The sequence below is a fragment of the Meleagris gallopavo genome, chromosome 8 (genome assembly GCF_905368555.1).
Source record: "Meleagris gallopavo chromosome 8, MGAL_WU_HG_1.1, whole genome shotgun sequence".
Lineage (NCBI taxonomy): Eukaryota > Metazoa > Chordata > Aves > Galliformes > Phasianidae > Meleagris > Meleagris gallopavo.
Genome location: NC_139411.1, coordinates 22210981 through 22234333, shown reverse-complemented (window position 1 = coordinate 22234333; position 23353 = coordinate 22210981). Strand labels below are relative to the sequence as shown.

Genomic DNA, 23353 nt, shown 5'->3' with positions numbered 1-23353 from the left:
CTGCAAAAGCCCTCATATTTCTTTTTTCCAGTTCCCTTCCCTTGCTTTATTGATCTCTTCTCTGGATCTGGTAGCTTACGTTTTGCAGCCTCAGACTTCCTAGAAATGGGACGTGTCTGTAGGTAGAGTCAGGGGCAGGAGGGAGAAACGTAGCCGTGCTACCGTATGCTGCCTACGCTTTAACAGTCTTGTTTTCATCAGGTTCCACTGTTTTCAATGGGTATACTGGGGTGTCTAGGAGCACTGGTGCTACCATGCTCATCCAGCCGTTATTCCAGCTTGTCAGAGAGGCAGTTATTGGTAATTTCAGAACAAATCCCCAAAGCACAGGCTTCTTCCATAGGTACCTGCACAATGGTGCGTTGCTGTGTTGAGGAGGAGATTCTTTTTCTGCCGTAACAAGCTGGCTTAGAAGTACACGTTAGCCTCCTGTATGTGTATACGTAAAATGCTATAGCCTGCATTTTACAAACGTTCTGTTTCTTTTCTCCTCGCAGAGTAATATTAGGGATAAGAACTGAATTAAAGCTTACTTTCTTTCGCAGAACTCCTCTGAAAGAGAAGACTGTAATAATGATGAGCCCCCTAGGAAGATCATTCCTGAGAAGAATTCACTTAGACAGGTATGTGATCAGTCTCTTTAAAAATGCAATAAAACTTTCTAGCTATTTGAATCCTTAAATGCTTTTGGAAGCTGAAGTCTGACTTACACTCGTGGAAATTCTTTCTTTTCTCCTTTGAGGTCTGAACCAGTCACAGTGTACCCAGGAAAACCAGCCATACGGATTTAGCTTTCAAGAGAGTCTCATGAGTCTTTCTAAGGAAATCTTGATTTCTGCATAGTGTAGTCAGCTGAAACTCTCTAGTTTTACTTTCCTCCAGTTGGTGTTCATGCAGCCCTCCTCAGCCTCTTCTTCTGTTCTTGTTCCTCCCTTGTTTGTAGTGTGTTTTATCTTGTTTCAGGTGATGCGTTCAAGTAAGTCAGAGCTTTCCAGAATAATTAAGTTTTCCATTACCCTTGAAGGTGAATTTTCTTGGAGGTGATGTTCAGGTTAATAACCTGAAAAATGACTAATTTATTTTCTTATACATTCCTATATATTACTAATTGGTAGAAGGAAGAGTGGGATGATAGAACTTAATATCTTTGCCATTTATCTATAATAAAGCAAATTTCTTACTAGTTCATCAACAAAAGACATAGTTCAAAACATGGTGATCAGTTGCATTTCATGTACTGTTGAGCCTTCATAGCCTTCATCTTTGTGCCCAGTCTTTAGCAGGGCAGATGCAGGACGAAATCCTTGTGCCTTCTGCTTGCTATGTGGCACCTTATGTGTTGAGCACTTCTGTTTGCCTGTGGACAAGTTCAAGCTGTAGTCTGAAAGCAAATGCCCTCTTGTCTAGATCATCAGACTTGGTTGCCCAAATCTTGTGCCTGTGGTGGAAGGAATTTTGGTTCTTTACATAAGCATAAATAGAACTGTCAAAGCATTTTGGAAGCTCAGATTGCACCTTTTCTCTATTAATGATGGACAAGAAGCAGTTGGGAATTTTCCAGCTCTAAGTGGGGATATCAGAGACAAATGCAGCCTTGTGCTTTTCTCTGTCTTAATCAATGAGTAAAGATCTGCATATCCTCGAGGAGGAGATTAACCTGCCTTACATCTGTGCATATTTTGTAATACCAAAAAGATCCGTCCTGCAAATGCTGTCAAAGCAGTAACACACAAAAAGTGCTGAATTCAGTACTTAGTACCTTAATGGAAAGATGCTAACTTGGTAAATATTGGGTATACAGCTTCGTATTTTCTGTCCCTCCCTTTGGACACTGCTGTTGAAATTTCATTATTGAGAAACATGGACCTCCTGCACAGAAGCAACAAATGTGTGTACGTGGAGAGAGGGGGAGGTCTGTTTACTTTCATGGTCTTTCTATTGAAAGTGTCCGTGTGTTCTGTCCTTACTGATTTGTTAGAGAAAGTGAATGAGATGCAGCAGACCGCTTCAGGGGAAGTATGGTGTGTTGGTATGTTCAGCTGCTGATGTATGTAAGCAGAGGTGCAGTGCTGTTTCTTGGTTGCTGTGCTGGTATGCAGCCTTGGCCATAAATGTGTCCTCAGGAGGGTTTGTGGAACAGACATACCAGGAGGTGGAGGTAACAAAAAGATGGGTGGTGGTTGTGCACCTGAAGTTGTGCACAGGGGCTGAAGACCCCCTAGCTCAGTGCTGTGAGGCTGTGGACTTCTTACTACAAGAAATGGAAGCCTTCTGTTGGCTCAGGTGGTTGTCGTACAAGGTTGCCTTCGGAAGTGCCAACATGTGGAGCTGTGCAGGTGGGGGCCATGGTTTGCCAGGAGTGTCTGCAGGGCACAGGGGACACGGAGATCAGCAGTGGGAACAGAAGCAGGAGCAGGCAATGAACTTGACTGTTAGCTGGAACAGGAAAAAGATCTAAGCTGTGGCAGGTTTTGAATTATGGATGCAAATGCTCGGCTCTTGTTGGGCGCGTGATCTGACAGAATTAAATTTTGAAGGGGTAAACTGACAATTGTAGGACAAAAACTTCAGAAAAAAACAATGATGAGTGGCAAAAGTTTCTGGCAACTTTATTTAAGCTAACAAACGAATTTTCACACTGCAAAGTTATAAATTAATTTTAATAGGCTGATCCAGATGGTCCATTTGGAAAATGGATAGCTTGATCTGTTGAAAATTAAACTAAATTTATCTCTCTCATACTTCAAACTGAAGTAAGCGTGAGAAGAGTGCCCATTAAGTCCAGCTCATACAGATGGACCGGCAGGTCACACATGGGACTAATCTGATTCATTTTAAAAATAAATGCATGAGTTATTGAATCAGGTTCCTGTTTGAAGCCCTGCGTGTGAGCGTGTGTGTGTGCGTGCTGCCCTTTCAAAGGGACTCGCAAATGCTTCAGTGCCTTTTTAACCTGTGTGTTTCCATTTTAATTCAACTTCGTTGCCAAAAAACATAATTAGTTTTCAGTGCCTATCATTTAGTGTTAGCCCCAAACGCTAGATTGATTAGGTCAGGCGTTTGTTATTTTAAGGGCTACATCTCCATTCTTCATTTATGAAGAACACGAGCTCAATAGTCTTGGGGAGAGAGCCGGCCTTTAGAAACCGGGCAGGGGAAGCTCTCTGGGGGCCCCTCCAGCCTTTTAGCTTCTGGGTGTTTTTAACAGAGCCATGAATGCAGATTTGTAAATTTATTGCAGTGCCATCTGTTTTTTTTTGCGGGAACCGTATTATTGTTGGCTCCTATCTGTCTATTGTGGTGGTCACTCCCCGGGAGCTTGCCCTCACAGTCCTAAGGAAAGTGATGAATAGCGGGGGTCAACATGAATAGGTCACAGGGCAGCTGTCCAGGGCTGCCCTGAACTTGATTACCTCTCTGGTTTTTAAAGAAGACGGGCACAATGCGGCTTGCTTAGAGCCCTGCCCTCCCTCCCCTGGCGGGGCGATGACGAAGTGCCTTGCGCTGTGCTCCTGGGGGCTGTCGGGGTGCCATGGGGGGAAATGGCGGCAGCTTGCTGCGGCCTCCCTCCTGCAACCCTCTGCAGAGCTCACCTGGCTCTCTGCTGTCGCTCATCAAGCCTCCAGATGGAAGTCCGGGGAAAAATCCCAGCCCGCTCCCCATTCAGGCGAGCCCCTCTGCATTTTCAGGGTTTTTTTCCTGTTAGCGTTTTGGCACAGAATGTTGCCTCAATTCACTCCTATGGATTTGAGATCGTTTTGTAGAATTACATGTAGCACCTAAAACATGCTCTAGGTGCTGTTTCGGTGTTCAAGTAGACACATTCCACTCTTAAAGGGCTTCAAGTCAATACGCGAGCAAACTGTTAGAAGCAGAAAGCAGCTAAAGAAGGCAGGGCGAAGGAAAGACAAAAAGCAGCAGCAGCCAGCCCTTTCTGCTGGCCCCGTCCTGCCCATGGGTCTGCTCAGAAGTGCTCTCCAGGAGTTTCTTCTGTTTCTGCAGTGGGAACAGCTGTGTGGTGGGAAGGAGCAAGGGTCCTCCAGCTCCCTCCAGCCCTTGGGGAAGGCATTGCCCTTCCGATTCACCTGGCAGAGTGCGGGTGGAACCAGGTCAGCAGTGTTGTCCTGCACACCTCAGCTTTTACCTTGTTAGTGCTTGCAAGTAGGGAGGTGCTGGTTGAAAAAAACCTTCTGAATTCACTAGAAGCACATCCTGAACTTACTATATTTATTTATTTACATTTTGTTCTCAAACAAAAGGAAAAAATAATTTCCATTTGTCTGTAACGCTCCATGCACGGTAACAAATGGGCCGACCTGGGCTGTAGTGGAGCTGGAGTTACAGTGGGAATGCTGCCTCGTGGCAGAAAGGGCACTGGGCTCTTTCAGCAGTAGTGCTAATAGGAATCTGTCACCCTGCTGCATTTCTGCATTCCTGTGTAATTGAGTAAATTGCGAGTGTTGTCTGCTCCCCCTGTCCTTTGTATCCATGTCCACTTACCATCCAAAGAACGTGGGCAGTGATAAATAAAGCGCTGAACAGGACTCTCAAGTCTTTGAAAGCAGCGTGTTGCCAGCCCCTTAGTTATGTTTAAGTGTTTATGTTTTTCTGTATTCTTTCTCTTGTGTGGCTGGAACCCTGGGGATCCGAAGCCATGAGAGAGGCCAAGAAGCTAACAAAGTAGCTGTCCCCTTGTTAGCTTGTTCCTTTCTTCTTTAAAAAACAAGATGAGAACCATCTGGCTCAGGGCATTACATTTTCCTCCCCCATGCACCTCTATAGATGAAGAGTTTCACCTGCAGCGAGGGTTTACATTGATTAGGGAGGGAGCAGTAATTCAAGCCTCCATCCACTTCAGTGGTACTTTGCAGTCTTTAAAGGTGCTGACCCATTGAGTTAAACTGTCAAGGGAGGATAAAAAAGGAGCTTCATCCCGGGAGGTAACAGCTGCCAGGTTTTCAACACCTTGCACGCTGCTGGAGAAATGTCACAAATTGTCAATGGGAAGAAAAATCGCTTGGCTGCCATCTTCCCTTAATGACGCGCCTTATAAAATGAAAGATTTAAGGGTAGAAAAAATCATCGAGTAGCTGTCAGGAAAAGAAAAATCCGGGGGATTTGGAACAATGGGCCCAACGAGATGGATCCTGAAAGGCTGCAAATGCTGCGTCCACGTTGCAGAAAGCGTTCTGGTGGGGATGGCCATTTTTGCACGGCGGGACAGGAGAGGGCTGGGCGGCAGCACAAAGTCTGACACTGCTGTGCCTGAATTAAAGGAAAAAAAAGAAGTCGTCTTGATTCATAAGCCAGTGAACTGAGAGAAGACATACTGTATTTCTGCTCTTTTGAGGACAATTTGTTTTCAAGCAGCTACCAGATGGCTAAATACCACGACATTTCCTTTTTTTCTTTTTTTGTTCTTTATTTTAACAAGAGATGTAGTTCTCTTTGCTCTTTGTTTTTGTTGGTTTTAATGCTTTTACTTGGCTGAACATACCCTGTGGTGTTTGGGCATTGTGACATTACTTTTTTTTTCTTTGCCCCTGTGCACTGATGGATGAGGAAAGAAAGATCTTCATCTTTAATGTAATTTCAGATAACAGGCAGATTGGAGTGAGGCTTTTTGTTTGTATTGTGGTGAGGTTTTTTGTTTTAGGGGCCTCTCTTTTTGCTGTTTGTTTTAGGTAAGTCATTTTAATTGTACTGAGTAATTAGAAGGTACACACAGCCAAGGGAGCTTTGTTATGGTAATTGCTCAAAAAAACCCCACTCCCCAACTACCATCGCCATGTGTTGAGACGCTTCTTCCCTCTAGTGGCAATATTAAGGACTCTGCCTTTCGCAGTAGGCAAGGTGTAATTGCAATATGACAAACTGCGCTTTGGGGAAAACGCTGTGAATGATCTGGTTTGGTTTTTTTTTTTGTTTGACTGGTCTTTATTTCGGCTTATGGCTTTCTGTGGAGACTGTCCTTCCTGCGGGCTGGGCCATGGGCGACAAAAATTTAGGCTTTGGAAAATAATTGGGACAAATGGCTGGTAATGTCTTACAGCTTGCCTTAATTCTAGTCTTCTTTTTAATTACCTGTTTATAAAAACGTTTTTAAATTTGTTGAGATTACTTAATTCTTTCGGAAGAAGCACCTCATTTGAAATAAATAAATAAATTGCATTTATTTTAAATAGCCCATGTGAAAGACCTTTAAAGGGTAATTAATGCAAGTCTCGTAAGGCTCTAAGTGAGATGAAAGCGATCTTTCCAAATCTGCTGGAGTGATTTGTTTATATAACTTCCCACTTCTGCTCAATTCTTTGGAGTCTAATAACTTTTTTTCTAACCGTTTGGCAATTTGTGCTCAGCTACAAAAGCCCTTGTTCAAAAAGAACAGTTTAATAATCTTTTCCCTGAAAATGACTTGAAGGGAGGATATGGGTTTTGTCGTTTTGCCGCGTTTTTATTAGTGTTATCTTTCTCTGATAAATCATGTAATTATTAACTATTGCGGGGGGGAAATCTTATTGAGCTCCTGGGCTGCAGCTTCTATTAAAAAGTGGAGTTTTGTTCAGGGACTGGGGATTCTCTGAATAAATGGCCGGGGAGTTGGGGTTGAGACGAGCCGCACGCTCGCAGCTCGGCCGTCAGTTGGCATTCCACCTTCATCCCGAGCCTCACCGACACGGGGAGGGATGGTTACGTGTTTGTGTCACAGAGCAGCACCGTGCGTTCTTTAAAAAGAAAAATGTAACCAAAGACCCGCATGGAATGAGATCAGATCCAGCTCTATCTTTAGTGAACTATAGCCTCGGTCTCTGTGGCGTTTTGAGCCTTTGGCTGAGAGTGGATACTGCTTGTGGTCCCCTGCTTCTGACATGATTTGGTGCCACCATATATTCCTAGGGTTTTTTTTCTCATTAGAGCTTGTTTTGCTGTAGGGCTGCTTAACACCGTTCTCAAACGGCTTTTGCAAGGTTAAAGGAATGCGGCTTGGTAACAAGTTTGTGTCATTTTAAATATATACCTCCTAGTAAATAAGGAGGAGCCTTGCAATCAATCCCTTTTAGTGTGTTATATGTTTCACCTGACAACTAAACCCTCTATTGATTAACCATTACTTTGTTAGATAATCTTGTGTCATTGAAGCCTCTGTAAAAATTAAACTCTTTAAAATGTTTTACCCTAGCAGCAGTGCGAAAATTGAAAACTTGTTCAGAATTACAGCCGGCTTCCACTAAGAAGGTAGTTTTCAACAAACTGGTTTATGTTTGCATGCTTTATATGCAATATAAAAACATATTAAAGCACTCCAACGCAAAGCTATCCGCCTGTGGCGTTGAACCAGGCTGCCATTTCAGACTGCTTTCCTTGGCAAGGAAACCTCTTATCTTGATGAAAGGTGAGGGGAAACCTGAACGGTTCTGGTGCAAATTAGATGAGATGCATAAAAGGGTCGAGTTTTAAAGATGAGCTGAGAAATTTGCTTTTCTGAGTGCTGGTTCTGTGTTTGATGTTCTCATTTTTCTTCCAGAGTAGTCAGTGTTCCTACAGCCATCTGAGGCAACGGAAGGAGTGCTCTGATATTTTGCAGTGTATCGTGAGGCACCATGAACTGTTTCAGCTGGATGTAGGGCTCTGTTATTATCCAGTGACGTGACAATTGTTCTCGTTTCTGTTCAGCCTGCTCACTAGAAACTGTTGGTGTGCAAACACAACATGACAATGCCAGATGAAACCACATCTTTAGTGATCTTGTGTCTCACAGCATCTGGTAACTGCTGCCTGCAGAGAAACAGTAGGAGATATCCATACAGCAATACCTCCATGCTCCTCATGTACTCTCCTAGCTCCTCATGACTGCTCTTTGTGAGCCAAATGCTGCATCTTCTCAACATTCTCATAACATTTCCTTTGAGACCCATTAGAGTGACATGACTTCTTTTCTTTTTTCCTGGATGTTAGGGCAGAACTAGATCATAGATTATAGCATGGCCTGGGTTGAAAAGGACCTTAATGATAATCTGAATGTGAACCCACTGCTGTGTGCAGAATTGCCGGCCGCTAGACCAGACTGCCAAGAGCCACGTCCAGCATGGCCTTGGATGCCTCCAGGGATATTCTTCAGTGTTTTTGCTTGAGGTTATTTGACCACGTTGTAGATCTTGCATATGCATCTTTAGCATCTTTATTTATCGCACAGCTAATAATGAATTCTTCTATGAGAATGTGAGAAAAAGACCAGGAGAACTTTGTAAATGTGCAAACACAGTAATGGGCGTCGAAGTGCTGATCACTGTTTGTGTGTTTGATTCTCAGTTCTGCATCCTGATGGGTTGACTCCTCTTAGCTTTCCTTCAATTGAGAAACAAAGAGCTGCCAAAGGACTAAATGGTTGTCTGGCAACTTGATGCTTACGTAGATCTTTACATAATAAAGTTACTGTACAAAGGTTGGTCCTCACAACAAAAGTGTGTTCTTGTCTCATTTGTGTGGCTGAAAAGCTTGAGAGGGATTTAAGACTTGTTGGTTTGTGGTGCAGGGGCAGAGGTATGAACATGGGAGTGCCCAGTGGAAGATGCTGCAGAATGATGGCAAACGACACTAGGGATGTCCAGGGGATGTCCTGGCCCATACTCCGGACGTGTTCTCCCTGAGTTCATTTAATTCCTATTTTTACTTGCTGATGTTTCTCTCCATGGCATCCCATGGCAGCGAGCTGCAGGAGATCTCTGCGAATATAATCACAGAATCATAGAGTCATTTAATTTGGAATGGACCCCTAAAGGCCATCTGGTCCAACTCCCCTGCACTGAACAGGGACATCTACAGCTCCACCAGGTGCTCAGAGCCCCCTCCAGCCTGACTTTGGGCATCTCCAGAGTTGGGGCGTCCACCTCCTCTCTGGACAACCTGTGCCAGTGCCTCATTGCCTGTAATGGAAAAAGCTGCTTCTTTATATCCAGTCTGAATCTCCTTTCTTTCATTTTGAAACCTTTTCTTGTCCTGTTGCAACAGACTGTGCTAAAGGGTCTGTCCCCTTCTTTCCTGTACTCACTCTTTATATACTGAAAGGCTGCTATCAGGTCTAGTGAAGAGGTTCCTTTTGTTCCTCTTTATTGTTATTTTTAAGTACTCCATTAGTTCCATCAAGTGTCACCAGATCCTGCGGGATTTGTTGAACAAGTTATGTTGGAAATTGTCTTGGTGCTGTCCACGCTAATGTGTACTATGAGGGTAAAAGTAATAAAAAATAAATGGTATAATGGAATAATTATTTGTGTCTGTCATGTATCTTACTTTTGAACAGTGATGTAGTGAGCTCCCTTCTCAAAAAGCTTTTGTTTTTTGGCCTTTATTATTTTACATACTGTATTTGGATTATCCACTCTATTTGTGTATGTGATAGAAAGCTTGCTGTAAGCTTGCCTTTTAAAACGCTGGCTTGTTACCAAGCCTTTTGATACCTGTTCTGGGAGGAAAAAGACTAAAGAGATGTGAGTTGGTTCATGGTTGAGTTCAGGAAGCCACAGGCTTCCATGTTTCTTTCAGTAAATGCTTTTGTGACTGAGCTTTTCATCTGCAAAGTGCAGTTGGTATTAGCTTTCTTTGAGCCTCTCATTGAAATTGCAGTATATACGAGGTACACTGGGCAGAAATACTGCTACTGGAATGTTGGGAATGCAAATGCAAACGAGGGAGATCACAGATTTACAATAAGTGGGTTAAATTACACAAATGTCAATAATGAACAAAGAATATTACCAACTCTTCACGGTTTTCCACCTTCAGAGCCTGGTGGAATTTAACTGATGTGATGCTTATGAAATGAAGTCTGTGTGGTGTTGTCTGAACGTCGGCGCAGAGCAGATGGTGTCAACTTTTCTGTCCACCACTTGAGCCACTGCAGCTAAGCCACAATTTATTATAGTTTATGCCATTCTGATCCTTCTTCTGAGAAAAAAGTGCGGTGCATACCAGAGTGATAGTTTTATGACGTTGGCAAATATTTGCAGGAGGCAGAGTTGAGTCCCTCAGCCTTCTGTTTGCTCGCAGCCTAATCCTGGTTCGAATGCAAACCTCCCTGCTGAAAGGTGGAAGATGCTGAAAGATGCACTCTGCTCGGCCACGTGGTGCTGGAAAGGATTTGGGCCTGGAAATTTCTGTTTCTCCTTCTGGATGCAGGCAGGAGTTGCAGTCTTTTGTAAGCAGTGACAGACCAGTCCTGCTCTGTAGTGTTCCCCCAGATACTGCACTGGTTAAGCAGCTGATACCATCTGCTGACTGCCACACTGTTTTTTTTCCTGTGTCTTTTGGTCAGCACATAAATTGTGGGTTCTTTGGGGTGGGGAATAGCACACTGGGGTTTTAATCAAGTACTGGGACTTCTAGGAACTACTGTCCTACTCCTCCTCCTTTTAGCAAAGGTGAGCTTCATCAAGTAGTCATTAACAAGGTGCTGAGAACCTCCATTAGAAACTCTTGAATTCTTCAGACATTTCAGTTTAAGTAGTCACTTCATCCAACGTTTAATTTTAGTCACAGTAAAAAAAAAATCCCTTCAATGCGTGTATCTCAGAACTATGAAACTGCACAGCTTCTCAGAGAACAAGCATGCCCTCAACATAGGTTTTTGCTGTAAACTAGTTTATTTTGGCTTGAAATTATTACACCATAGGAAAAAGGAAATGTAGTAGTGTTGTCGTGGGTTCTGGTGCCAAAAATATGGTGCCTGAAAGAAAATTGTCTTCTTCTATTCATAACCATTTTAATCTTTCTGCAGACCTACAACAGCTGTGCCAGACTGTGCTTAAACCAGGAAACAGTATGTCTAGGAAGCACGGCTATGAAGACTGAAAATTGTGTGGCCAAAGTAAGTAACAGAATGGCTTTGGTTTTGAGAGGCTTTTTAGCATTCTATTCACTGTTAATCAAAGAAAAATTCTTGTTAAAGATGACAGTTAGGATAAGTGTTTAAACGGGAAGTGACTATTTGAGGTAGGTTTTTCCATCCTTTGGTGTAGAGTTTGAGATGTGCTCTTTTCCTCTGTTGGAAATGATTACTCAAGTCCTGAACGATCTAGGATAGAAGAGTTTGTTCTGCTACCCAGGTAGGCTTTTACAGTGGGATGACCTGTTCCTGCCACACGATTAGCTGTGGCAACTTCACATAGTAAATGTCCAGATAGATGCTGATCTATATATATATATAAAATATATGAAGCATGAGAACTCTGTGTCGTGGTGTCCTTTCTTAGCTGCCAGAAGGAATGTGTAAAAAGAGTTGTTAATGAAGGCCCTTTAACTAAAATCCAGTGAATACTCTATTTAGGAGAGGAAGAGGGAAGTACAGTCAGAATGGTAAGAAAATAGATATATTCATGCATCAGAGAAATACATTCCTTGAAAATTGTACTAGGTGTGATTGGAACAGAGGAGGTGCCATTAGCCACCCTCTTTTCTTAAAATTCAGCATAACTGGAGTAAAATAAGATACATGCAGAGTTATTTGTGAATGGAAAACATTTGAACCATGATGCAATAAGTATAAAAAGGCTGTGTGAAGGATGTGCTTAGCCTTGTATAAGCTTCGTGTTTCCACTGTGAGGAGGGTTAGAATGGGCATGCAGGACAGATCAGTGCACGCAGCCATCTGTTACTGAAACCAGCTGGCATTTTGGAGCTCTCTGTCACTACGACCTGACCACTCAAAAGGCTGTTTTCTCTTTCATTGTTTTAAATTCCTTGATATTCCTGAAGTTCCCTTTTTCTCCATACTTTAAAGGTGCCTTGTCTCTTCAGGCTTGCTTTTGTATTGACCTTTAAGCCAATCTCCCAGCTAAATCTTTGCCTTGGAATTTTTCTGGTGAAATTTGGATGTCCCATTACTTTTATTTTCTTTTTTTCTGAATCGGCCACCGTAAAAGTTTGCCATGGTGCATTCAGGTGACTTAGCACTTGTAAACTGCTCTTGCCATGCGAGGTTGCCTTTCAGTGGGCATGCACTTCAGAAAGAAGTTACCAGTTCTAGTACAAAGTGCAGATATTGAATCCTGAAACCTACTTTCCTAGCTTAAGACAGTTGGTTTTGTTGCTTCCTCAGGCCCTTCATGATACAAAATGAAACTCTTGAATTAGCTCTTACTGAATTATATCAGTGTACAGCACTATTCTGATGCCGATGAAGCAGCTCACAGTGGGCTAGCTAAGAGTAAACCCACTCAATGCTGTGTACTGTACACCATCCTGATCTTCTTACTGAGGAACAGGGATGTGCAGGACTTACTGCTAATTTAGGTATGCCTCTTTAAACTGAGATGACATACCTTTAACTTCCCAGTGTCCCAAATAATTGAGTGTCCTGAAGCAGCCTTTTCAGTGCGGTCATGGTAAGAGAAATAGGCAAGTTTGGAAGTAGAATGGCAAGTCTTCTTTTGTGTTATTGAGGATAAATTTGAACTGTCACTCTGGAGGTGGAAAGTTGTATGTTTTTAAGTATTGTGTCTCCACACACTGTATGATTATATACTATATATAAAAGAAGGACTTTTACGGGGATGTATTTCCCCTAGAACTAGATTGTCTGGCTGTTGTACCCCTTTCCCCGCCTTCCCAGCTGCAAAACAAAGTGAAATAGGTTCTAAGAAAGCTTATCTTTCAAATTCCAGAAGTGTTGAGGCATTTAAACTCCAGTTAGCTAGATGCAGATGGCTCTGTGATGGCATAGGCAAATGGCACAACTGTTAAATGTTCCCTCGGTGAAGGGCTTAAATAGGATTTAAGGAGTTCAGAGGCCTTCTCCTAGCCTTATGCACATGGCGAGTTTTATCCTCCATGATTGATGTCTTAAGGCTTTGAACATTAAAATCTTTTGTCAAGAGGGTGAATGCTGGAAAGCATAAATGCAAGTTGCTTTGTCTGCAGCACTTTTCTGAAAGTACTGTAAGTTTTTTTTGTTTGTTTGCTTGCTTGCTTTTTTAAAAGTGGCATTGAAGGACAAAAAGGGTTACTTTGGAAATGATGATTATTTTTTCTGATTCTGCAATGCAATATCAGCCTTGACAGAAGAACTTGTTCAAAATGTGCGTGTCTAGACTGAATAGAGTGATCATAAATTAATAATTATATATTTAGGTGCACAGACGTCACTGGGAGTTCTTCCATTAATCTTTGGGCATGTTGTTGCCACTGCCTCTGAGTGATCAACAAGTGTGGTATATATTTAACCTAATGTCTTTAAAAGGCAAATGTAATTTCTAGTTGTGTTTTTATAGATGTGCTCACACACAGAAATCCTCCTGGTTATCCCCTTGGAAACTGCAAAATATTTGCAAGAGTATTTCTTGTTACAGTGGTACCAGTGTGCAACCATAATTGGATGACTTTCTCAGAAATTGGTGCAAGATGCTTAAATAAGGTAGAAATATAACATGAACCTGAGCTGCAAGGGCAGGGTGTTTGGTTTTAATGAGGGTTATTGAAAATTGGCCAACTGAGCATCTGTTCCCATTGTTTGTTCCATATTTTGTTAGCCAGTATCTTCGGGTCAGATAATGGTGTTGGTGTGTGGTGCATCCTCAGTTAAAAATCCCCTGGCATCTGGTCTGTCCCTAGGACTCTTGTGATGCTCCTGTCCTGTATCCTGGACCACTTGATTTGTGCAATGACCTTCATGCTTTGCCCTGCAGTGAGGGAGGCTCTGCTTGTCTCCATTCTCCTTGGCTGAGTCTTTGCTTGGATGGATTATGTATTTTTAAATAGAGGTCTTGCTGTTTCACCCTTTGATAATGTGGGCTGTGCTAGGTTTGACTTTTGCTGCTCACTTGAAGTCTGTGGGATAGTACACTTCCTTGGATCGTGGAAATATTTTCCTGATTCAAAGTGCTCTTTGCTTCCCAGCAGGAGAAGGAGCTGATCTGATGGAGTTGTGCAGTCCATACCCATTTCCTGTATTCATTAGATAGGTTTTTTTATTAACTCGTGCAGTCACATCAAGTTCGTCTGCATCTGCTGCATAGGGAAGTGTTCTCAGTTTCATTTTGCACGTTAAATTCTTCTCTGTATGTGCCAGGGCCGGGCAGCCTACAGCATAGCAGCCACAGACAGCATAGAGACACCTTTTAAATGTCATACAGCATCCCTGCGTATCTGCTCAGCTCTGAGCTGGGCAGCAGCTGGGACAGGTTCTCAGCCCGTTATTACCAGAGGTGAACAAAACTGGAAAAAGCAAAATGCAGCTGAGCACTCCTTGCTCCTTGCCATACCCATGTATGATCCCTGGTCCTGCCTCCTAAGATGCCAGCAAACCAAGTGTGTCGTGTCTTCCAGGGACATATTCTTGCAAAGATGCGTAGTATTATTTACCTGTAGCTGCACTCTTACATTCAAGGGTGATTCCAGTAAAGAAGAGAGGGGGTGGTGGAAGGAGGTGCTAATTGGAACTGGCTTTTCTTTGTGACTTCTTTCTGCATCTCTACCTCAATATTTTTTGGGTAAGAATAGTCTGCACAGTAATTACACTGAGCTCGGAATTTTTGTATGAAATTCAGTGGAGAAACCACAACTGCACTTCAACAAACAAACATTTAGGGTTCCAGGCTGGATGTTCCAGTTGGCAGTAGGACAAATGGATCTGAAGAGTGTCCCTCTTGGACTCTCAACTCCCTTTATGTCACAGATTGATGGCTCCTCTTTCCTGAGAGTGTCGCTGCATTTACTTTACATGAGCAGCGCATGCAGCTCTGAGTTCTGCTGTGAGACACTGCTGAGTCGGTGTATCTTCAGGTAACGTACAGTTTTCCAGTGCTTCTGAAACCTTCCCAGTCCTTGAATTGATAGTAGAGCAACGTAATCCTGAATGAAAATTATTTGACAAACTATGTTGTTTCTTGATACTTCTTCAACTGGTTTAATAAGAAAGTATGTTCCTTCATATCCTAAATTTATTTTTGTATTATGCTTTTGTGCAGTGATGCAGAGAGGCTGTCAGCTGTCATGCTTCCAGCTCCAAAACCTTTGCTAGCAGTGTTCCCTTTTGTATGCCAGGGACACAACTGGGACAACAGCTTCTGAGGCCATTGCCTACAAATGCCTGCTCAGCCACTGTGGGCCAGGAGAGGTCCAGGCATGCCATTTGTGCCATTTCTCTCTTCTGTTCCGTGTGTTGTCTCTGTAATAGAGGGTGTTATGAATGGCTGGTGTTGCAGGGACATGGCTGAAGGTTGGTTTGTGTTCAAAAGGTGCTGTGAAACATGAAGTTCAGCGCTGGATTCTGAGTGAGTATTTAGACAACTCAAGCGGTATACAGAATCAGAGGTTTGTCTTAGAATGTTAACATGATGATGATTTTCTTTTCATAGCGATGTGGCTACTTTTATTTTAATTGTGGGGTTCTAATTATTTATTTATTTATTTTAGCTCAAGACAATCTTCATGCTTTAGCTTTCCCTCAGTCTGATAACCTCTTTGCAAATGGCTGAGGAAGAAATGTGATATCCTGCTCCCCCACCCTACCCCACCATACACATTCTCCAGATTTTGATAGACTTGTTTTATTTATTTCCAAAATTATATCCGCAGGAAACAAGCTGTTTAAATTCAGATTATGCTGAAGCAAAATGGTCCTGGTATGAGAAGCAACGTGCTGTTTTATGAGCGCAGAGTCCCTTTTCTCATAACTGATTGATAGTAAATATTTTCCTGAAGAATTATTGCCAACCATGAACAGTGCAACTGTTTCACTTTTTTTTTTCCGTGCTACTTGCTGTACCAGCCATTGTCTGTAATTAAGATCTACAATTCACAATGCAGACGTTTGCACTTCCTCTGGGTCTGAGCTATTTATAAGACATTTCAGCTGTTCAGAGTTTCTTTTGAGTGTTAAACTACATGTAAACAGGCTTCTTTAGTCTTCAGTTATGCAAACACTATGGTTGTCATTTCTGCTTCTCTCAGCGCCCAAAATGACTTTGCGTGTCAATGAAGCCACAAATTAAAAAAGAATTACACTTGTTTTTTTAAATGAAAAAGAGACTTTGAAGAAATGTTATTATAAAGCTTACTTTTCATAAAGCGCTTTATAGCTTAGGGTCTCCAAGTGTATTCAGAGATCAGCTCTCAAAGCTCCTCAGTAAGGATGGTCGTGTGATGTGAGAAATATTGATATGAAGAGTAATTTCCAAATTTCAGGCAAGTCAGTGGAGATGTTTTTGGTTTTTGGATCCCCGGGTTTGGAATTTTGAGAAAGCAAATTGTGTGGTCAGTGAAGCTGAGTTTAGCATGTCTTTGAGAGGTTTCCTGAATTAGAAACTCGCTTTCAGGTTTGACTTGCTGTAAAGAAAGCTTTTTCATGACGATGAACGTCAGCTGGAACAGGTTACCTATGGATGCTTTGCACATCATCCCTAAAGGTTTTCAAAAGCAGGCTGGCTGGAGTCCTGAGCTACCTGAAGTGCCCTTTCAACAGACTCTGCTTTGAGCAGGAGGATGGACTGGAGAGCTCCCAAGGTCCCATTTAAGTGAGGTTGTTTTGCAGTGCTCCAAGTATGCAGGTACTGGAGATGTGATATAAATCTATAAAAATGACAGAACATCCTTAATCAGAATTGCCCTGCACATTGATTGTGTGTGTTCTCATACGCTGTGCTTCTACCCCAGATGTTTGCTGTGTGATTGATCCTCTGCATAAACAATTGCAGTCCTGAGGTCTTGATTCAGGTCCTGCCACATTAAGCTTGTAGGACCATTCACCAGGATAAGAGTATAGGACCATAGAATCATTAAGATTGGAAAAGACTTCTAAGATCGTCTAGGTTGACTGTCTGCCTACCACCAATACTGACTGCTGGACCATGTCACTTAGTGCTACATCTACACATTTCTTGAACACCTCCAGGGATGGTGATTCAACCACCTCCCTGGGCAGCCTGTGCCAGCACCTGAGCACTCTTTCATTGAAGAAGTTTCTCCTAATACCCACCTGGTAACTCCCCTGGTGCAATGTGAAGGCATTCCTTCTTGTCCTATCACTGTTACCCAAGAGAAGAGGCCAACCCCCACTTCACTACAACCTCCTCTCAGGTTGTTGTGGAGAGCAATCAGGTAGGGATGTTTTGTGATGGAAATACAAAACAGTTCAGAATCCAAGTCGTTGAGGGATTTGTGGTAAGCAGTGGTAAAGGCAAAGAGAAGCATCACCTCTCAAGTAGTCATCTGCAGTGACAGCACCTTCAGATGGCAGAGGATACAAACATTACAATCATTACATTACCTAGATATGTCTTCAGTATTTTTCCAAAGCAAGAGGTTAAAAAAAGTAGTTTGAAAAATATGTCCAAATCTTGTGCTTAAGCTGGAGGTGTGAAATGCTGCAATAATCACTTCATCTTGTAGCCCACGGCGAGGATGCCATCGGTGGGGCCACGCATCACATTTCAGAAGGCAAAATCAGTGCCGAGTTGAACCTAGCAAGAGAGGTGACAAAAAGGAGCCCATCTTTATTGACAGATCCAGATTAATGGGAGGCTCCAATGTCCTTGCTGTTCGGAGCAGACGGGGAGGGGAAATGGCACGAAGCAAGCTCCTCATCAGGCATGTACTGCAGCATTGCCCAGCGATGCATGCCGGATCACCCGCACGCAGAGATCACATGGCTCCTCCAAAAGTCAAACGATCAATTCGCCTCGTTTTGGCTCTGTACTTAATGCACAAACAGTGCGATCTGCAGGGCTGTAATTGCATTGTTAGGGCCAAGGAACAAGCCTGTGCCTTTTCAGCAGACAGCTGGCAGGGAAAGAGGCATGTTGTTAGGAAAGAGAGAGGCAAGGCAAATAAAATTACTGCTAACGCTCAGAGATCGGCAGGAGTCCTACTTGCCTAATCTTACCGGTGGGAGCAAGCGGCTGTTGTAATCCAATTATAGCAGCATAAGCAATTTGTTAGACACTCCGCATAATGTAACAATTTCCCAATAAACTCTGACTTGTAATAACGTCGGCAAGAGCCCACATAAATCTGCCCGAATGGTGGGGGCTGGAGCGTTCGGCTGGGGGCTTGTAATTTGTGCCATCAGCACGTTTTGTGGAGCGCGGTGCGGTGCAGCCTTTCAGTGCAGGAATTTTAAGGAGAAAAGCGTGGCACACCCCTCCGAGAGAAAGCCATTAGCCAGGGTCAAAAGAAATGCCAAACAAAGCTGGGAGGGAGGGAAGATCACCCCCCGAACTCAGCTCAGGTCTGCAGCTGATGAGGGTTCAAAAATATTGAAAAGCAGTAGTGAAAATTGTGGTGTTTTAAATTACAGCGGGGGGAGGAAGGGGAACTAGAATGACATGTTTTGGAGGGGGAGGGAAGAGAATACCCTCCCTTATATTTAATCCGTTTAAATATTAAAAAAGAAGCTCACATATTGAAAGGGATGTTCCGTGCTTGCAAGACACGGAAACCACAGATCCTGTCCCAAGTAATTCATAATCTACAATGGGAAAAATGAAACTGTTTTTGGTATCCAGTTCCCCTCCCGTTGTCTTTCTTGCAGCTTCTAGCTGGTTTCATGCATATTGGCACAGCATCTTGATGATGTGTCTGAGAGATAAAACGTAGGTCTAGAACCATTCACTTTGAGCATGCCCCAGTGAATTTAACTTTTTTGGCACAATGATGAATGTCCCCTCTGGTTCATGCAGATCTACACAAAGAGCTAATCTAATTTAGATATTATTTAAAAGTAAAATCAGTCTGCTCTGTGCTCTGCCTGTCACTCTTGGAGCACACTGTGAGTCACAGCATTGTAGACACCAGTTTAAGGTTTATCTTTAGCAAGATTTAAAGTATCATATTTCTGTTAATCCTTCTGTTTAGCATTTGTCTTTGCTAAGATGCTGATAGGCAGCAGCCAAAATAACGTAGGTCTCTTTTTATACAGCATGGAGGCTGTCAGCGGTCCAGGATTTTGAGAGTAGCTTGTAGCAGCACTGCAGTGTAAAAACGCCTGACTTCATAATGCTAACAATACTTCATTCATTTCTTAGCCATGGGATCCTGTGAGGTTCCAGTGTGGAATTCTGCTCTGACTCACTCCCAAGTTGTTGCAGCACGGTGTTTTTTTGTAGGGGAAGAACAGTCTGTAGGACAGAACAGAACCAGTCTGAAGAACAGACTGGTTTCCCTTAGTGCATGGAACTCCTGCTCTTCATTGCTGGGTTTTGATGCGGGGCTCCTGTGCTTAGCAGAACAAAACCCAAGCAAATGCTCCAGCCCAAAATGTTGACCTTGTGCGTACAACTCACACCATGCCATGTTTATCTTCACTCTATTACAATATTTCCTGTGTTTTGGAGGTGTATTTATGTATTGGCCTGTCATATTAGTGCTGAAATGATTTAATTTATTTGAGCAGTAAATAATCGTGGAGATGTTCAGGCAGGCTGCTGCATGGGTAATGCTGCATATTTTGCCCTTCTTCCTGCAGAAGTCAAGTCTATTGTTCTTCCTCGTCGCTGTGTGCCAGCGGGTTGGGATAACAGGCTGAGACAGCGTGCGTTGCCGAAAGTATCCTGATAAATATTTCCTTCCCATGTAACCACGCACCAAAAAGTGTGTCTAAGAGGGCAGGTATTCTCTTCGTTTACAGAAGCCGCGTCGATAAACTGCAGCGCTTCTAATAAAGGCACTCAGTGCCCGGGTTTAACTAATGGCTGATTTTCACGGCTTTGACAGTGAGCTGTGTGCGTTATTTTCTCCTGATATTGTAAAAATAATGAGAGCAAATTAGAACAATCAGTTTACCCAGATAGCTGCTGATTGGAGGTGATGGGCAATATGGCAGCGGGTAATCCATCTTCGGGCTCCTGTCACATTAACTTCAGCAGTGTGGAAAAGATCAGGCGGGGCGAACGGGAATCCTGCCCAATCAGAAAGCCGAAATTAATGAGAAGAGCATTGTTCTGTGATCAACCTTTTAATTAGCAAGAGTGGAGATGGAGGGAGTGATGAAGCTGGCAGCACAGCTGCACAATGCTGGGCATGTTTTTGGCGAGGGGGAGGAAAAACACGGGTTTTAAATTACCCCTTCTGTGCTCCCTGTACACCGGCAGTGTGTCTTCATTCGAAACCCCTTAAAAGATCTTAATAAACAGCCGCATCCAGGTTAATATTGCAAACGTGGCTGTTACTAATGAGTAGCTTAGAAGTAGGTCCTTTCGGGGGTCATTTAGGAAAATGTTGATCACTGTTTAAGGAAAAAAAAAGAAAAAAGGAAGGGGAGAGACGGGGTTTGGTGTTGGATTTAAAGTTTCACTGCATCAAGGAAAGAAGAGGAGGGAGACGGATAAAATTAGAGTAAGGGACTGCCTGTTTTATTACTGCCCTCCTTATTTAGTATATGTTTGAAATAAGATTCCTTGGCATATATTTGCAGTGAGACTCCTTAGTTAAAAATACTATGCGTGCCGTGCCTCTTTCACCAGCAAAAAGGAGCAGAGAGCAGATACGGCACTGCTTTCCTGCTGCTCCTTTCTTTGGCTGCATTTTTTGGAGGTTTTTTTGGTAGTTTTCTTGCACCAATATTTTTCAGTTTATTCACTTATCGAGAAGTTGTAATTTGAAAGGTTTGGCAGCTGTTTGACTTGATTGTTTTTTTCCTAGAGGTTTGATAAAACAGCAGTTTTATCAAATACAGTCTAAAAGCAGAAACAGTAATTAATGATTGTCAGCTCTGAATGAGCAGCAGTCTTTCAAGAGTAGGTATGTTTGTAAAGGGAAAAAATACTGTGGAAGAAAGAGTGGTGTTAGGGGGTGACTTCTGGGAAGGAAAATCAGAAATACTATGAAACAGCATTTGTGTTGGCAGTGCAGAGGAATCCAGCTGATTAACACAGTTCGTGTTCGTTTTTCCTTGCTCTCTGCATTGTGTTTTTCAGGCATTGCCTCTCCTTCCCTGTAATTCCCAAAGAAGCTGTGTTGGCTGCGGAGCGAGGCTGTGCTCCTGCACGTCTGTGCTGCTTTTTGTTCCTTTCTCTCGTTAGGACACTTAAGCAGGCTGCCTTCATGCTAGGCATCCCACTTTCTGGCATGGGAAGGTGGTGTAACTGTTGTGGCTGGCAGTTCTGCCTGCTAAAGATGTCTTATTTTCCTTTATAAGAAACAGATTCCCTTGTTTATAACTTTGTTACCATTTAACCTTTTGAAGTAAAATTTTACTTCTCCCTTAATCGGATTCCCCACTCCCTCCCTGTGTCCTGAGGCAGAAATAAAGTTTGGTGTGGGACAGAGGGTATTTGCTAAAAGAACAGCTGCTCGGTATTTTGTTTTATTCGTGTTGTTTGTTCTGTGCCCCAGGCTGTATTTATTGCGTGCCTTTCAAGCCCTGGTCAGAATATGGAAATACGAACTTCCTCCTGGGGATTTCCCTGCAGTCTGAGTGCTTCACAAGCCTTAATTAATCCTCCCCATGTTTCTTGGGACTGGGGCTGGACTCACAACATCCTTTTTTTGCGGAGGAGTTCAAAGTTACTCTTACAAGTGAAATCTAGGGATGAAATATTCATAATAAGTAATAAGGCCTAACAGGAAGCTTATTAGATTAGGAATTATGGCTCCAGATTTTGAGATACCTTTTGTCTTTGTCATATCATGCTTTTCCGTCTCAGTTCTTCTGTCTATGAAATGGGATAATGCTGCTTAATATTTCCTTGCTCAACATCTGGGAATCTGGAAGTGTGATACTAGTTAAAGGGTGTTTTCTCCTTGAGCAGTGCTTGTGTTTATATTCACCTAATGCTGATTTGGGTTCTGCTCCTCTGATACCTTCTCTCAGACAGGCCTTCTCTCTTCCTAGGGTCTGTCTGTGTCAGCCATGGGTCTTGGTGAACTGGTGTCTCCCAACCACCAATGGTTGCAGCCAAATTTGCAATCAAATACAATATTTATAGGAGGCAATGGCAGCATCTATGAAAAAGTGGTCATTTTCTAAGATAAATGTTTATTCTTCTTGTTGCACAAACCACCAAAAGATGTCAAAGCTTCTCCCCTCCCTCTCCTCCACTTTTAATAAAACAGAAAAACCAGTAAATTATTCCACAGCTGCTTAAATCAGCTTGTCAGTTCCCTAAGAGATTCCCTTGTGGCCTGAAAACCAAATGGCAAATTCCTGCCCCAAAGTAATTCTACTGCAAGAGAATAAGAGGGGAAAGGCAACGTGCTGCAGAATTCGCCGGCTCCTGACACCTTAAGTATGGAGCTGCTACCGTGACTCTGTAATGGGATGTCCTAGCATGGGGCATAATATGAGAATGGATGTAAATATGCCACATGTGAATTAGTAGGCAGCCTACGGACTGGTGGTGTTGACATACATGTTAAAACGAACATGGAGCAAATCTTAATGCTTTATTAACCTAATACATTTTTTTTCCAGCTGCTGGTCAGATTTTATAACTGTCTGATTTTGTCAATTTTAGAAGTTCTTGGTAGTTTTTAGAACCCTGTTTTCAGTCAGTTTTATTTAAAATGGCTTATGTATTTTTCCACTAGTTTGGGTTTTGCTTTCTCTCTGTGCAGTTTTCCCACTCCTTCCAAGTGCTCTCCCTGCCTTGTGCCCTGCACTCTGCATGCTGCCCCAGGCTGGGGGATATCACTCTCTGGGTGTTTTACTTTACCTCTGTAGCTTGATCACGTTGGAGCTTTTCTTCACATGTAGAGTGTTGCTGCTTACCATCGTATCTTCCTCAGGCCCTCCTTGAAGCAGTCCTTATGTGAATGTAATTTCCTGAACATCGGTACCAACACAGAAGGGAGCTCCTTAGAGCAGGATGCCTTCTCCTGTTAAGCTGGTGGTGGGCCGACCCACACAAAGGCCTTGGTGTGCAGCCTGGTCCTCAGACAGTGCTGCCTGTGCTCTGAGAACAAGCTGTACTGGCCTGTGCCATCTGAAGCCATCCTTACCCAATTCCCCTGGGAACTGGTACCAAAGTGGCCCCAAGCAGGATGCTAGGCTCCATGGATCCTGTGCCCACCCATGTGCTTCCTAGAGTCTTATACTTGGTGTTTATATATGGAGAGAAAGCACATATCTACTTCATATATACAGTTTCTCTCGTGTGCTTTGTCCAGTGCAAAAGTCTTTCTGGATGCTATTTTTGAAGCCTGCTTTTATTAAATATTAGAGTATTTCCTACCTCCAGCTAAAATCTCTCTGTGTTGTGCCTGTTTCAGTTACCCATTTCTTTCTGTGCTCTAGGTGGGCTAGCAAAACTTTGCTCTTGCTGTTGTCTTTAAAATTTCTCTCTATTTTTAGCAAGACAGGTTTGTCTCAAAGGCAAATCATTTTGTGAGCTTAACTATTAAGTTTTTAACACTTATTTATAAA

General features: G+C 42.8%; 1 protein-coding gene across 11 annotated transcripts in view; it reads left to right on the top strand.

Annotated features, from left to right (window-relative positions):
* The window catches only part of BTRC (beta-transducin repeat containing E3 ubiquitin protein ligase), a 112298-nt gene that overhangs the window by 44838 nt on the left and 44107 nt on the right, over positions 1-23353 (top strand). For 4 of the 11 annotated variants that reach the window (XM_085228953.1, XM_085228948.1, XM_085228951.1 and 1 more), the window contains 2 exons: positions 546-623; positions 10775-10864. In XM_085228953.1, the coding sequence (XP_085085079.1) occupies positions 546-623; positions 10775-10864 (168 nt within the window). The remainder of the gene's footprint in view (positions 1-545; positions 624-10774; positions 10865-23353) is intronic. The other 7 variants (XM_085228956.1, XM_085228952.1, XM_085228954.1 and 4 more) reach the window with 2 other exon arrangements.